Source organism: Taurulus bubalis, assembly GCF_910589615.1.
Source record: "Taurulus bubalis genome assembly, chromosome: 14".
NCBI classification, from domain to species: Eukaryota; Metazoa; Chordata; class Actinopteri; order Perciformes; family Cottidae; genus Taurulus; species Taurulus bubalis.
Window position 1 is genome coordinate 21,136,494 of NC_136602.1, and position 13,947 is coordinate 21,150,440.

The window sequence follows — 13,947 nt, forward strand, 5'->3', positions numbered from 1 at the left end:
TGTATATCTTTTGTCTCTGTGTCCTCTTGTCCGTACATGTCTCCTCAGCTCTCCTCCTTCCTTTTCTCCCAGTTTTCATTCACTCCTTCCCCTCTTTAGAATTTTTTTTTTTTTATTCCATCACCGTTCATTCTTTTCCTTTTTCTTTCCAATTGTCCATCTTCTTCCTTCTAATGTTTAATTTCTTCCAATCACTCACATCATTCATTTACCTATCCCTCCATCCCTGATTACCTCATTAAAATAAACTTCACACCTCTACTCCGTGCTTGTCCTTTATTTTGCTTGCTTGTCTTTACTTTTTTGTACTCAACTCCTCTGCTCACCGCCTCCTGTCCCCCTCGCCAATTCTTTCTTCATCTCTGTTCTGCTTTTTGTCTTCCATCACACTCTTCGCCTTTCCATCACTCATTCCTCCCATTTTTCTCCATTCTCTGACTACATTACTCCCACCCCCCACCCCCAATTTAAATTCATCCCATCTTTTTTCTCATCCCTCCCTCTTCTCATCTTTTCTCTCACTCAATATTCCCCTCTTTTCCCCACACCCTCCTCCTCCTCTCTCTCTCTCTCTCTCTCTCTCCTCGCCTAAAAGCTGGTGAGCATGGCATCTGAATGCAGCTGGACTGACGCCGTGGTGGAGTTGCAGGTGTGGTGCCAGCTGGCTGCCTGCTGCCACCATGCCAAGGACCACAGCCTGGTGTTGTGCTGCACCGAGAGCGCTCTGCAGCTGGAAGGAGCCGCAGCAAAGAGCCTAAACGCCATGCCCCATGTTTTGTAAGTGCAGTCTGCAGATTACAATTGATTTAAACAATATGAGAATTTTAGAAATGCCGGGGTAGATCTGTCTTAAAAAATGGGTAAGAGAGATGACGTGTGTGCTTTGTTATGGGAGCACTAGGTGGGTGTTGGGAGTGGTTGAGATTTTTGCTTCCAAAGCTCTGTGAGGAGCAAGTGACATCTTGTGCCTATTCCATGTATTGCAGTTGATGATTTTTTTTTTGCACGAAGTTTCAAAGTTTTGAACGAGTATGCATATGTTCAGATTTTTGTACGCCATGTCATTATTCATTATTATTATTTTTTCATTTTGGTTGATTGATTTGACTTTGATAGGCAGCTAATGCATTTCCTCATGTCTCTAGGTACGGCCCGACTGCGGTGAACGAAATGCTGAGCACTGCTGGTTGTTTGCGAGGTTTGACTTTGGTCCATGAGTCTAGTGGAGATCTACACACTTACAGGGAGGCTATGAAGCTGCTTCTGTCCAGTGTCAGGTGCTGTATGCAGACATATTATGTATCAACTAATTCCTAAGGAAGTTACAAAATCTTATCTTATTCTGGTCCCTCTACATTTTTCAATTTCCAAACCTTATATGTGTTTGCTATCTTCTCGTGTCCGTAGCAATGCAGAGAAGGCAGAGCATCCAGCATTGTGCGTGGCAGCTGCCAGGCATTACTGGAACACATGTCTACCCCTGACTCAGACTCCTGAGGAAAGATGGCAGCTTCAAGAACCCCTGGAAAAGATCCTGTCTGCTCTGGTTAACACCAACATAAAGCATGCAAACGTGCGGACCCTCCTTCAGTAATATTTACACATTCACTCTCACCCATATCGATGAATTTTGTCATGTTGGTGTCACGTGCACCCAGATCTTCGTCAAGCAAATAGCAAACCTGTTAATGTGTGTATGTATATATTATATGTTTTGATTATATTATATATACGTAAGCACAAACATGATGACATTGTTGTAGATACAAATTATACAGCTCCACACAAAGTGACCCTCCAGATAAATTGAAATTGAAATTGTTTCAACAAAGGTTATAGAATTTGCTAAATGTCTATTTAATATTTCAATGCATCTATAAATATTCAAGATATTTAAATGGAGGAGTTGTAGCATTTTCTACTACAATTACTGCAAGCTTTAATCTAGTGTGCAGACACTCCACAGAATCTGTTATTCAGCACCTGGTTTAACATAAAATGGCCCACGGCTACCCTTTTTTTGCATTTCTGTTATGTTTAACAACTAAGCATTATTAGCAGTGCAACTTAACTGCTAAGAAGGAGCGATGCAACAAGGGAAAGCAACAACACAGAGTCTGCCCCTCTGCTGAAATGCTCCAGCCCCAGCATCAGACAAGTCTTTCCTGACACTTCCAATTTTTAGTCATGCCAGCTGCTGACAGGACAAAAGTTCTGCCATAAATATGTACGAGCATCAAAATGAATAACAAGTGAGCAAAACAAGAATTGAATGACAGCCAAACTGACCTTTCATGTTCTGCTATTTATTTCCCAACAACTTTAGTTTGGCTGCTCTAAAGCTGAGTAAAATAGGCGGTGAAGTTCTCAAACTTGCTCAGTCATCTTTAATTGATGAAACATATTTTCTTGAAGGGAGAAGTGTGAGAAAGCATCTCCCAAGTGCTGCCTGTGGAAAGCGATCCAGCCAGGGGGATAAACACTCGTTCAAATGAAAAATAGCTTTGAATCCATAATTAAAGGGAGCTCATTTGAGGATCTGGAATGATGTTCATCAGTTGTGGTCTTCCCAACATGCTTTAATGACTTGATGGGATTATTTTCTGCATAGATGCCCAAGTGTGAACATCGAAAATGACTACCTCCCCCGGATAAGTGAACCCAGTATCGTGACATGCTCTGGTTGTGGAAGGGGATTTACAGATAAGAGGGCAGGGTATGACATACAGGGCAAGGTCAAATAGCAATTCATGTTATACGTCAGTGAGCTTTTAAGTACGACCAAACAACCACCACTACCAGCAACACTCTCCTGCCGTATCCCCCTTCCTGCTGACTTAAGTATTAATCCTTTCCCTTTTTATTTCAGAAACAAGGCAAAGTGAAAAGCTTGCTGACCTTGACAGCACCACCTCTTGGGAGCTCTAAACATGAAGCAACAGGTGAGTGGTAAAAGAACCCTGACATGGTTCCGTTGGGAAACTTCTGTTTGATCATTTTTAGATGGCTTCATGTTTTGTTTTGCTTCCTGCTATGAATCTGATTGGGCGCCTATGCACTTCTATATTATAAATAATGGATGGAACAAGAAATTGTCATTAATTCCACGTTGTTCTAAACAATTGTGACATTTGCATTTGGATGGGCAATATAGGAGAGCTGGATTTCTTAAATCGCCATTGATAATTGCATTATGAACACACACGTACATGACAACACAGATCAATCATCTAAATAGAATTGCTGTGCATCTCTGCATGTGAGTAGATGAGGAGGACCTCACCCTGAGAGCAGCCATTTACAGTTTGTTGCTCCACATCCACGTTGAAAGAACAGACTGGAAAAGTGCTCAGCAGCTGCTGGACCAAGCTATCAGAGACATGCCTCCCACCAGACACCGTCTGTGAGTAACATATAACAAAACACATGGGAGGGAATAGATATGAGAAGGACTAGGAAGGGACACAGACAGGAAAAATTCGTATTGTCCTCTGTGGGTTTTTTTCAGACATATGCTGAAACACAGAATACTGGTAAAAGCTCAACTGGGGAAATGTGTACTGACGGACATGCAGAAGCTCCAAGACGAAGAACAGCAGTGTTGTTCATTGATGTGGCACCAGGTGGCTCTGTATGCCGACAAAATAACCCAGCAGCTCACCTGCTATCAGAAGTCCATCACCTCTCTGTTGGTAATGATCTGGCACCATTTTTGTGTAATAACCCAAAGCTGATACATCAGCAGATAGATCATGATAGAATCAGTCATATTATAACATTTCTAGTCTTAAAGTTCATCCTTTTATTTACCGTGCCATCTTTTTCCACTGAGCAAAGTATTTCTAAAATATTTTTAGCTAGATCTCTAGCCCCATCATGTGGAGCCACTATGTCAGTGCAACGTGATTTGATTGACATTTGTGTTTGTGAACAGAGTGAAGAGACTCAGTGGCAGAAGGTCAGCCTTCTGCTAGAGTTTGGAGGGTGGTTGTACTGTCACAACTTCCCCAAAGCCGATGCCCAACACCAGGTCCAGTGGGCCATAGACATCCTTTTACACGTGGAAAGTGAACAGACGAAGGGATTAGGTAAAATGCATTGACTCATCTCGTTCATTGTATGATGACACAACAGTGTTATTGACCAGTTAGTTGTGTTAATTATGCTACTGTGTATTCTAAAACCAAGAGGAAACATTAACAGGTGGTTAGAATTCCCCTTGAGGGACCTGTATGGGCATGAAACGGGTATCTCAGGGTTTCTACACAGTGTCAGTGTCAGTCTCAGCACTATCTGATCCGTCTGATCCAGACAAGAGCCGTCACACAGCTTTTTGATAGTTGCATCAGCAATGGAATGTGTTTGTGCCCTCATTTAGATTGTGTAAGCATTGAACCAGACACATATTGTTCAGAGGAAAAGGAACTGACCAGACAAAGAAGCAGATTTCTCAACCTCCCATGTGGGTAACCCACTGAGAATAGCATAGCACTATTTAAAAGACTGCGAGAAGTCCTTTGTGTTCTCCTGCTAGGAGCCCCGTTAACTATTCCCAGAGAGACCAACCGAACACCCAAATAATAGGAAAAGTGGAAACTAGTTCTAGAGATACGTGCCGCTGTATTGTTAGCTTTATTCCTGATTCTTAGTGTAATGATGCTGTTCAATTATACTTACATATTATTCTTGTTTTCTGTTCAACTCTTTGTCAATGTTGATCTTTTATGTTGTTTTTCCACTAGAGGACAAGTTCAAAAAAAGGGATTTGAGCTCAGTGGATTGTGAGTCCCTGGTGGGAGTGCGGGGATCCTTATTGACAGAAAGTTTGTCCAATCTGAAGGAGGTGGGACGCCTTGACAGCTTGGCACGAGCACACACTCTGCTCGCTGTCATGGCCGACAAGACTTCACCTGAGCACCAGCTGAACCTGCTCAGAGCCTCTGTCTTTGTGCTTCGGATATGGCAGGTACTGCATGTTCAACTCGGACAACGTGAACGATGAGGCCGTTTTTCAAGTGCATAATCAAATGTTTAAGTTGAGCATGTGCACTGTCTGTCACTCCAGGTGTCCATGGCCGTAGGTTGGGAGATTTCCAATGAGATGGCAAACAACCAGCCAACCCAGCCCCCGGCTTCTGCTGGATCCAAAAAAGGCAAAGAAAAGGGCAAAGGCAAAAAAGGAAAAGATGTAAGTTTTATCGCTCAAATTCAATTTTGAATTTTGTTGATTTACACAGCTTAGTGTAAAGCCCTAGGTGTTTATTTAAAGTGGTTACTTAACTTGTTTGTCATTGTTTACTCTCTCAGTCTGTATGATTTTAAAAAAAGAAACAAAGCTTTGAAATGTTCATTATGAGTTCAAACATTTAATTTTTTGCCTGAGACTTCACAATACTGAAACTGTGCATTGTATTTACATGAACTACTGTATTTGTGTCAGTAAAAATGTTCTTGAGAGGTATTTACATTTAGTAATAACAACAAAATATATATATTCTGTGTCTTATCTATTGCAGCAGCCTACCCCTGTGGAGGAGATACCTAAACCCGTTGTCTTGGATCAGGAACTCCCTTCCACCCCACAGGACTGGGCTCGCTACGTCTGTCCTGAACAGGCCAGGCACATCTTCAGAACCAACAGTAACCCCCACTGTATCAACATACACAGCATTACAAAGCAGGCAGGTCTCTCAGTGTCATCACTATACCGTGTGTGGTATTGTCTCTGATTTCAGTCTTGTTTTCAGCGTAGCAGGGACCGTAGCTGCTGGTGATATAGAATGAAAGGCTCAGCTGCTGAAAACATCCACTTGGTGTCCCTATCCCTCTAAGAAGCTGTCATTTGTTGGTGAAGAGGAAGTGTATTTATTGAAATGAAGATGTTATAAGGTTGAAACTTCAGTATGTGCTGTAATTTGTTTGTGGATGTACCACCAGAATGTGATGGAAGTATGTGATGAGATTGGGTTTGATACATTAGGAAATTGCAGGTCAGCACCGCCGGCCACTTCCGGATAGTATTAATATGTAAAACAAATTTGGGTATGCCTGTAAGAATATGATTTTTATTTCTTTATTTTTTTATTTTGTTTGGCTGCAGACTAAAAGCCTGTTTTACCTCGACCTTCTGGAAAAAGAGCTCTGCTCACTCTCACTCGACCACCTGACACTACCCATAATGCATCTTGCTGAGACCATTGCTCATGACCTCTTGGATAGGACGAGCCTCTCCGACCTCTACCGACTTAGGTAAGAACACTGATGAATCATACTGCATGTGAGAGACATACACACCAACCGAACTGTCCTGAAGTCCAGTTGCATTGTGGGTAATCTAGACGCCAGGTTTTGACAGGGAATGGGAATTCATGGTATTAAAAACATGATATCTCTGGTTATGCTGCATAGATTTCGATCCTTTTTTTAACTGAACATCGCAAGTCTAAAAATGTAATGGAAGTGCAATGCTAAAATGGAGATGTTTTTTTTATATTTCAGGCCCTTTCCAAAATTCAATTGACTTTATTTGAATTGTGTCCCACTGCAAGATAAAGATTCAACTAAAGTCAAACTGTTGCTTTACTCACAGTAAACAGTCCAAACCCAGAACTGATAAGCATCAACTTATGGTGGAATTAGTTACTTTTAGAAATGATGAAGGGATTGTGTTGCTCTATTTCCCCTCCCAATTAGAATTGTGAGGCGCTGCAGTCAGCTGGGTTTGGAGACCCATTCACCGTATCAGGAGAAGCTCCTGAATCTGAGTAAAATCCAAGAACAAGAACAAATGGGGTATGACAACACGGCCGTACATATTTATTGTACATATTTATTGGTTGTAAATTTTGCTTTTAATGACCTGTGATATTATGTTCATGGTTCCAGATGCCACAAAGTGATCGCTTTTTCACAGGAGGGAAGAGGCCTTCACAAAGCGGCCAATCAGGTCAGCCTGCTTCTGACAAAATAGATATATCTATTTTTATCTTAAATAAATTACTATTAACATGAACAAGGTTTGATTTACTCTAGTTGTATTACTTCTCAGATGATTGTGTGTGTGTGTGTGTGTGTGTGTGTGTGTGTGTGTGTGTGTGTGTGTGTGTGTGTGTGTGTGTGTGTGTGTGTGTGTGTTTTGCACTTGTATACAGTGTGTCTTAAATGTATAACAAGTTAGCAGTTAAAAACATGACTTTATCATTTTACCATTTAAATCAATTTCTATAAAAAGTAAATTGTCTATTTTTGGTGATCTTTCAGAGAGCTGAGGTGGAAATGCCTGGGCTTGGGCGACAGAAGAGGGATGTGTGTGCTCAGGACATCTGGCTGGACAAAGCTGAGGTTTGCCTCAGCCTTGGGCTCTTTCAACCAGCCAGGCAGCTCCTAGCAGAGGCCCACTTTGTGGCTATGGTGAGTTGAAACCAAAGAAGATCAAAGTCTGACCAATTGCCCCTGCTCACATGGAATTTTGAAAAAAAGAAAAATCCTCTCACTCAGAAATCTATTTGACACAGTAGATTTGTACTTTCTCCTTTACAAATTGTTTGATTTATTAGAGGTCATCAAATAACAACAAATAAATAGTTTATTGTCATTTCATCTTTGTTTAAATAAATGAATCTGGATTTTTGCCCTTATCTTGTAACGCCCAACTAAACTCCTGTTTCCAGGATTATTGCCCGCTTGCTTTTCAGCCCATAAACCTTTTCTTTACCTGCCGACACATCGCAAGTGCCCGATCGGTACTGTGTGTGTGAAACTCTCAACAGAGATGAGAAGGAAGCAAGTTGGATTGCTCCTTAACCACTTCCATCATTAGCTCTGGATAAAATCCAGTGACTGAGTGTTCTGTTTTCTAATCCGTTATAACGCTCACTCCATTTCCTTCTGTCCAGGAGCTCAGAGACCTGACAGCGGTGGCTAGAAGTTTGCTCAGTCTGGCTATTCTGGCTTGTGAAGAGCAGAACTTTGCTCAGGCTTTGATTCTGCTGGACAAAGCCCACGCTCTGGGAGGGGATGAGGAGTTCTGGTACCAGCTCACCCTCACCAAGGTCAGAGCTGTGGTGGGCCAGAGAGACCAAGACGCACACGTCAAGGTATAGAGACACAACCTTCTTAAAACCCTCTACATAACAATTACCTTCTTTTTTTTTTAAAGTGAATTTTTATCCCATCGTGCCTTTTTTGTTTCTTTGGCAGACAGAAAAGATTATAAAACAAGGCTGTGGGGCTCTGAAGCTGGTTCTGGAGCAGCGGGTAAACCGAGCCCCAGAAATTACATTCTTCATCAACTCATTAGAGATGAGGTAACCCTGAACTTCTGCAGTCACGTCACCCTTAGCTCTGTGTTATCCTTTTTGATTTGGATTTTTTTTAATCATCTTTAAGCTGCAGTATCCAGTTCAGTTTCCTTATCAGAGTCACACGATCTGCTAAAAGGGAATGTAAATCCTGATCTAATAAGGTGTGCTTTGTTGTATTCCAGGTGTGCCATTGAATGTATACGTGCCCTTGGTGGTGGTGAACCTGGGAAGAGATTGAGCAACGAGGTTGTCGAGAGGCTGATGGCCGCCTGTGATACACTCAGAGAGTGTGCCAGTGGTTTCAATAATCTCGGCTATAAAGAACACGCAGCAGAAACACATGCAGAGTACGCACATGGTCTGAGGTTAGTCCGTCTGGAGCGACTCCAGACTTAAATGTCAATGCAAATGAAAATGGTGCTATCTCTAAACCGTCCTATATGCCGTATGCAAATACAATGTTTAATCTACTTGGGTGCATGGAGATAGCGTTGACAGTTAATTCTTGAAAGTCAGAGTGTAACAGTTATTTGTATACTACTATTACACCTAAAACCAGATTAAAACACAATGGGTCTCATGCAAGAACATGAGAGGCTAAAGTATACCCAACATTCTAATCAGGACTAAAAGCATTAATTTTCTCCCTGATTAGCACCAATTAAAATACATTCCCAGCCAAAAGAAAGACACAACAGTAGTGTTACATAACTTGGTAACACACAATATATGTTACCAATATGCCCTTTTGTGTTTAACGGGGATAGACATATTAAAACCTACCTGGATAAGACATGAATGCTTTTCGTCTTTTAGAACATGGTGATGACTTCAGCCTCTTGTGGCTGAAATGAGTAGTACAAGAACAATCATTTAGAAAAATCACTTTGTTTTTCTCTTCGCAAAACTTTCCCCCCACCTGTTCTTAAGTCATAAAAACGGGTGTCGAACAGACAAAATGGATCTCCAGGATCTTTTTTCTCACCTCTCAGGGCTTCTGTAGCTTGTGTTGCTATGCTGTAATATGCCGCCAAAATCGAACAAGCCCCTGCGTAAATTGTCAAGCTATGATGATGATGATGATAAAATGGTCAACAGATTAATATTTATACTTAACTTTGTCTTACTATATGTTGTATTTTATGGTATTGTTTTAATGTATTAATATTAGGGGAATAGGAGTTTAGGTCCTGACCCCTCTTGAATTTAATTTCTACCTGAGAGGAAAATTCTTATTATAGGGAAATAAGTGATTACCGCTAATTCTTTAAATCACTCATGCTTGCCTCGTAGGAACGTATAAGTTGTTCTTGCATGAGGCCCAGTCTGCTCTATTTGTCTCACTCACACAAACCACACGTAGTTTTCTCTATCTGTGTTCACACTTCACAATACACCTGCAGAACCCTCGCCAGCCGTACAACTCACACAGAAGTCAAACGGCGCTTCCTGCTTGACGGCCTGTCCCAAATGCAGCTCGCTGTTACAGAGCAGGAACATGTGGCACTGACTGCTCAGATGCTGCTCCCCTCACAGAAGGAGGTAAGTAAAGTGCATGCAGTGTTCCTCGAAAATTCATCTTTCATCGTGACGATGCCTTCGGAGGCATTTTGTCCCTCACATGTTAAGAAAATCACTGCGTCTTCTGTCATCCACACTTTCAACCAGCCACTCTGATGATCAGTGTCATCAAAAGAATACAGCAGAGAATGTGGCTGAAGATGAACAGCAGAAACAGAGGACAGAGGAGAAAGGCATTACTCATTGTAAAAAATAAATAAAAAAATTGCTTTGAACAACTGAGTTTTTTCTCGGCTCAGAAGCTGAGTTCTGGGTACAATTACTGGCCCATGAAGGATGTTTGCAGATGGCAAAAATGTTTGATCCTATTTCGATAAGTGTCCAAGCGTATTTTTCAGCTTTGCGAGAAGAAAAGATTTTTCTGTGAAAAGCCCTTTTTGTGGATAAACGACAAAGAGAGAGAGGCTTTGTTTGTGCTCTCCGCATGTCGTTTCCAAACGAGCCTTTGATTAACCGAATCACCATTCAGCTGCTGCATAAGGTTATTAGGGCCCTGGTGTGTGTATTGCTGTTTATATCTCAGAGTTGTTCTCACTCAAACAGGTAAAGCCTCGATCACTGTTTCCTGTCAACATCAGATGGGCCGTGCGAATCCTATTTTATCCAGACACTAACACCAGCTGTCACACAGATGAGGTTATCCGAGAGCTTCGCTGCCGGAGATGGCCCGGCATAACTCCTCCGGCTGCAGCCTTGTTTACATGCTGATGGAATCATGAATGAAATGCTGATTGAATAACTCTCAGACCTACTGCAAAGTCTTGCTGTTGAGTTTTGGATTAAATCGTCTGTGGATGTTTTTAGTTGTTTTTGTGGGATTTTCAACATCAAAAACAACAATACACTACATTAATCCCTGCATGTTTTCTTTTCTAATTTGTCGGGTGTCTAAGGAAAACTACAAGTTCAACAAAACAGAATGTTAGTGAATGATCTTTGGGTAGAACACCAGTCAGGCCAACATCGGGGCATGATGGGTGTTAGAGGATGTGATGGCTGAGAATGAGTCAAAAAGGGCGATTTATCATTATGCAGTGCCACAGTAGACGAGCTGGTTTGCTTTTAGACCAGTTGGCTCCTCTGTCTTTATCTCCACATTGAGACCCTCGGACCAGATCAGAGGTCTGGCGCGTGAAGAGAGTGTTGTGAGGTTTAGAAATAGATTCTTATTAAAACCTGGTGTCAACACAGGGAGCAGGACACGTGGAATGGAGACCAGGGAAGCGAGCATGAGTGAAGTGAAGAAAATGGATCCTCTGTTTCTTCAATACACAAGCTAACAAACCAAACGATGCAAATGTCCCATCGATACAAGAGTCTGGAGTCTGGATTGCAGCAGTGAGTGTCCCATCAGCAGATGGCGCTGCTGCCCTAGTACGTTTTGATATCCAACATACATTGGAAACAACAGCTGTGTTCACCGGAATCACTTGAGAACAATTGTTTCCAATTACCATTTTAGTAGCAGTCTGACTTTTTAATATCATAAAGTGAAGGCGCTTCTGACTTTAGGTTGGCATCCACTTTTAAATAGCGAAGCAAATGGACGTCTGTGGAGTTTGCTTTATCATTTCAACTTGAGTCCCTTGAGTTTGTCCCATGTCTCAGCCAAACTGATGTGCTTGTCGCAGGTGCGTGTCCTTTGTCATGTATTGCTGCATATGTGTGTGCATACAAAGTTCAGTGCATTTTCTCCTTTTTGTTATTTTTATTCACGGCGTCGCTTTCATCCTTGCCAGAGTCATGGAGTGTCACTGGCAGCCGTGCGGAGGCTGCTGCGCCTGCGACTGGCCCTTGCAGAGTTTTGTCTGGCCATGCTGGAGGAGTTCTGTGTTGAGAAGAAACGCCACGCTCTGGCCCGCGAGAGGAAAACTTCTGCTGAGATAGCACTGGAGGAGTTTACACGCCGCCCCCCTGAGCCCAACTCTATCGAACAGGTTAGTCGGTACAGAAGCGCCTCAGGCCATTCATGTAGAAAACTAACAGATTATGCCAAAGCTCTCCTACGCCAACCAACCGATGTATTAACTGGTCTTTTTTTTCATTATGAGGGTGTAGCAACAATAAGTCATTATTTTATCTTTATATCATCACTAAGTAAAAGACCAACAACAATTACTTCATTCCTCTTAGAAATACAGTTTAGAAGTCCATTGCTGTCCAAAACATTTAAAACACTTTAAGGTCATTGCATTAGGTGACATATTTCTTCATAAAATTAATGACAAGATAACATCAAACACATAAGGACAAATACAAACATTTTGATCTTCAGTTCTCGATAAATAAATAAGAATACACCTGGGTATGCAGGGGTGCAACAGATACATTGCCCTGTGCCTAAATTATGTCACGTTTCAGGTTGAGTTTTGGAGACAAAGTGTCTTTATGGCACAGGAAGTGACACATTTACACTTTAAAGAATACAAAGTCTGACTCTAAACGTCAACCGACTCACTGTGGAGGTCAGAAGGTGAGTTGCGTATCATCGCCACTTGGTGGCGCTAACATGCAATGTAACGCCGGGCTGCTATGTACTTCACAGCCCTCATCTGGGGGCCACTCTTGTGAGTAAATCTCTTGTGACTAATCAACAAATTACTGTGATTGTTTAGCTTCTCCGTGCTTAGCCTCTCTCACATAGAGCACACTCTGTGGGCTTTTAAATAACCGCATGAAGTGCTTCATTGGCAGTTGTGTGTTATTAATCACTGTCATAACCAAACAAGTGCAGCAACAAGTCATCACTTCACGACGGCTCCCCACCAGTGTGTTCGTCTGAGACCCAGCCGCCCAGGTGCTAAGCTGTTTTGGAGTGTTTTTCCTTGATTTAGAATATACATTCAGGACTTCTTACGAGAGTGCTGGGTTTAGGAAAAGTTGCCAAGGGTCATTGGTAAGCAGACACTCTATTGAGTACTCTAATCTAATAATGATAATTATAATAATAATCTTTTGATATCTTTTGATATCTAAAAGACCAATATAGTGTCGAAAAGATAATATGAACAAGTTCAAAGTAAATTGAAAACCAAGTAAAATCATTGAAGGCTTTCCGATGAAACTTTTCTTTAGAAGGGACTTCTGCCGACCTGATTTCCTCGTGCCGATCGCTGCGCAGCCTCGGGGCCTGAATGGAAACGCTCAGTCCCCTTCGGTTTGTAGCCGGGCTTCTGGAACAGTCAAAAGGAAAGTATAAGTATTTGCTGGCTCGTACGGTACTGAGAGGTCTGATATATAGCAGGTAGAAAGAGATCATAAAGAGACGTAAAAATAACCTGTAAAGAGCCAGTGTAAAGAGATCAAACAAGAGAGATGTGACCACGTCTCCTCGTTCTGGCAGCCAAGTTATTTACACTCTGGAGTCGGCAAGTAAAAAAAAAGAGCTGTTGAGATGAAGTTGTGTAAAACTGTCTTCAAAGTAAAGATATATTTCTAAGGTGGTAAAAACATGATTGTAAAAGGTGTGCTGCTTCAAACCAGATGTCGTGATTCCTTGCAAGAGACTTTACATGATCCAACAATAAAAAAAACACAAAGAGCCAAATAACAGTCATGGATTTGCAGTATATCAACATATATTGCCTCTAATCTTGTAATTTCTTAACAAAAATAAAGATTTGATTTCCAGAATCTACCAATTTAAAAGAAAAACAGTGCCAGCCAACAAATGTATAGAAAGCCAAACAAGATGTTAGCAAAACACTAAATTAGAAATTGCTCATATAATATTTATAGTTTAGATTAGGAGGATGAGAAGTGTGCACAAATATTACTATTATAGATTGTAGTCATAAACAGGACTTATGCACATGCATCAATGTATGGAGAGATGTTAGTCAGAGGGACGGGGCAGACTCACTGGATGGCAACCCGAGCAGTCGGGGGTGCCTTGCTCAAAGGCTCATCACTGGTGCCCATGAGGTGAACTGGCACCTCCCCAGCTCCCAGTCTACACGGACTGAGCTACTTTATGATCAACCTAAAACTAAAAACTAGATTACTAGCTGTACTTCATATTTTCCCCACAGGCACTGCGCCTCCTTTCTACTCTCCCAGTGCT

General features: G+C 41.7%; 1 protein-coding gene across 1 annotated transcript in view; it reads left to right on the top strand.

Annotated features, from left to right (window-relative positions):
* Positions 1–13,947, top strand: part of cfap46 (cilia and flagella associated protein 46) — a gene marked incomplete at both ends in the record, with an annotated part of 58,193 nt that overhangs the window by 21,183 nt on the left and 23,063 nt on the right. The window contains 19 exons of the mRNA XM_079229809.1: positions 596–777; positions 1,146–1,277; positions 1,408–1,546; positions 2,870–2,942; positions 3,265–3,403; positions 3,509–3,692; positions 3,935–4,088; positions 4,743–4,966; positions 5,066–5,188; positions 5,520–5,681; positions 6,101–6,249; positions 6,694–6,792; positions 6,886–6,946; positions 7,261–7,410; positions 7,896–8,096; positions 8,200–8,306; positions 8,486–8,668; positions 9,707–9,845; positions 11,624–11,821. Of these exons, the coding sequence (XP_079085935.1) occupies positions 596–777; positions 1,146–1,277; positions 1,408–1,546; positions 2,870–2,942; positions 3,265–3,403; positions 3,509–3,692; positions 3,935–4,088; positions 4,743–4,966; positions 5,066–5,188; positions 5,520–5,681; positions 6,101–6,249; positions 6,694–6,792; positions 6,886–6,946; positions 7,261–7,410; positions 7,896–8,096; positions 8,200–8,306; positions 8,486–8,668; positions 9,707–9,845; positions 11,624–11,821 (2,799 nt within the window). The remainder of the gene's footprint in view (positions 1–595; positions 778–1,145; positions 1,278–1,407; positions 1,547–2,869; positions 2,943–3,264; positions 3,404–3,508; positions 3,693–3,934; positions 4,089–4,742; positions 4,967–5,065; positions 5,189–5,519; positions 5,682–6,100; positions 6,250–6,693; positions 6,793–6,885; positions 6,947–7,260; positions 7,411–7,895; positions 8,097–8,199; positions 8,307–8,485; positions 8,669–9,706; positions 9,846–11,623; positions 11,822–13,947) is intronic.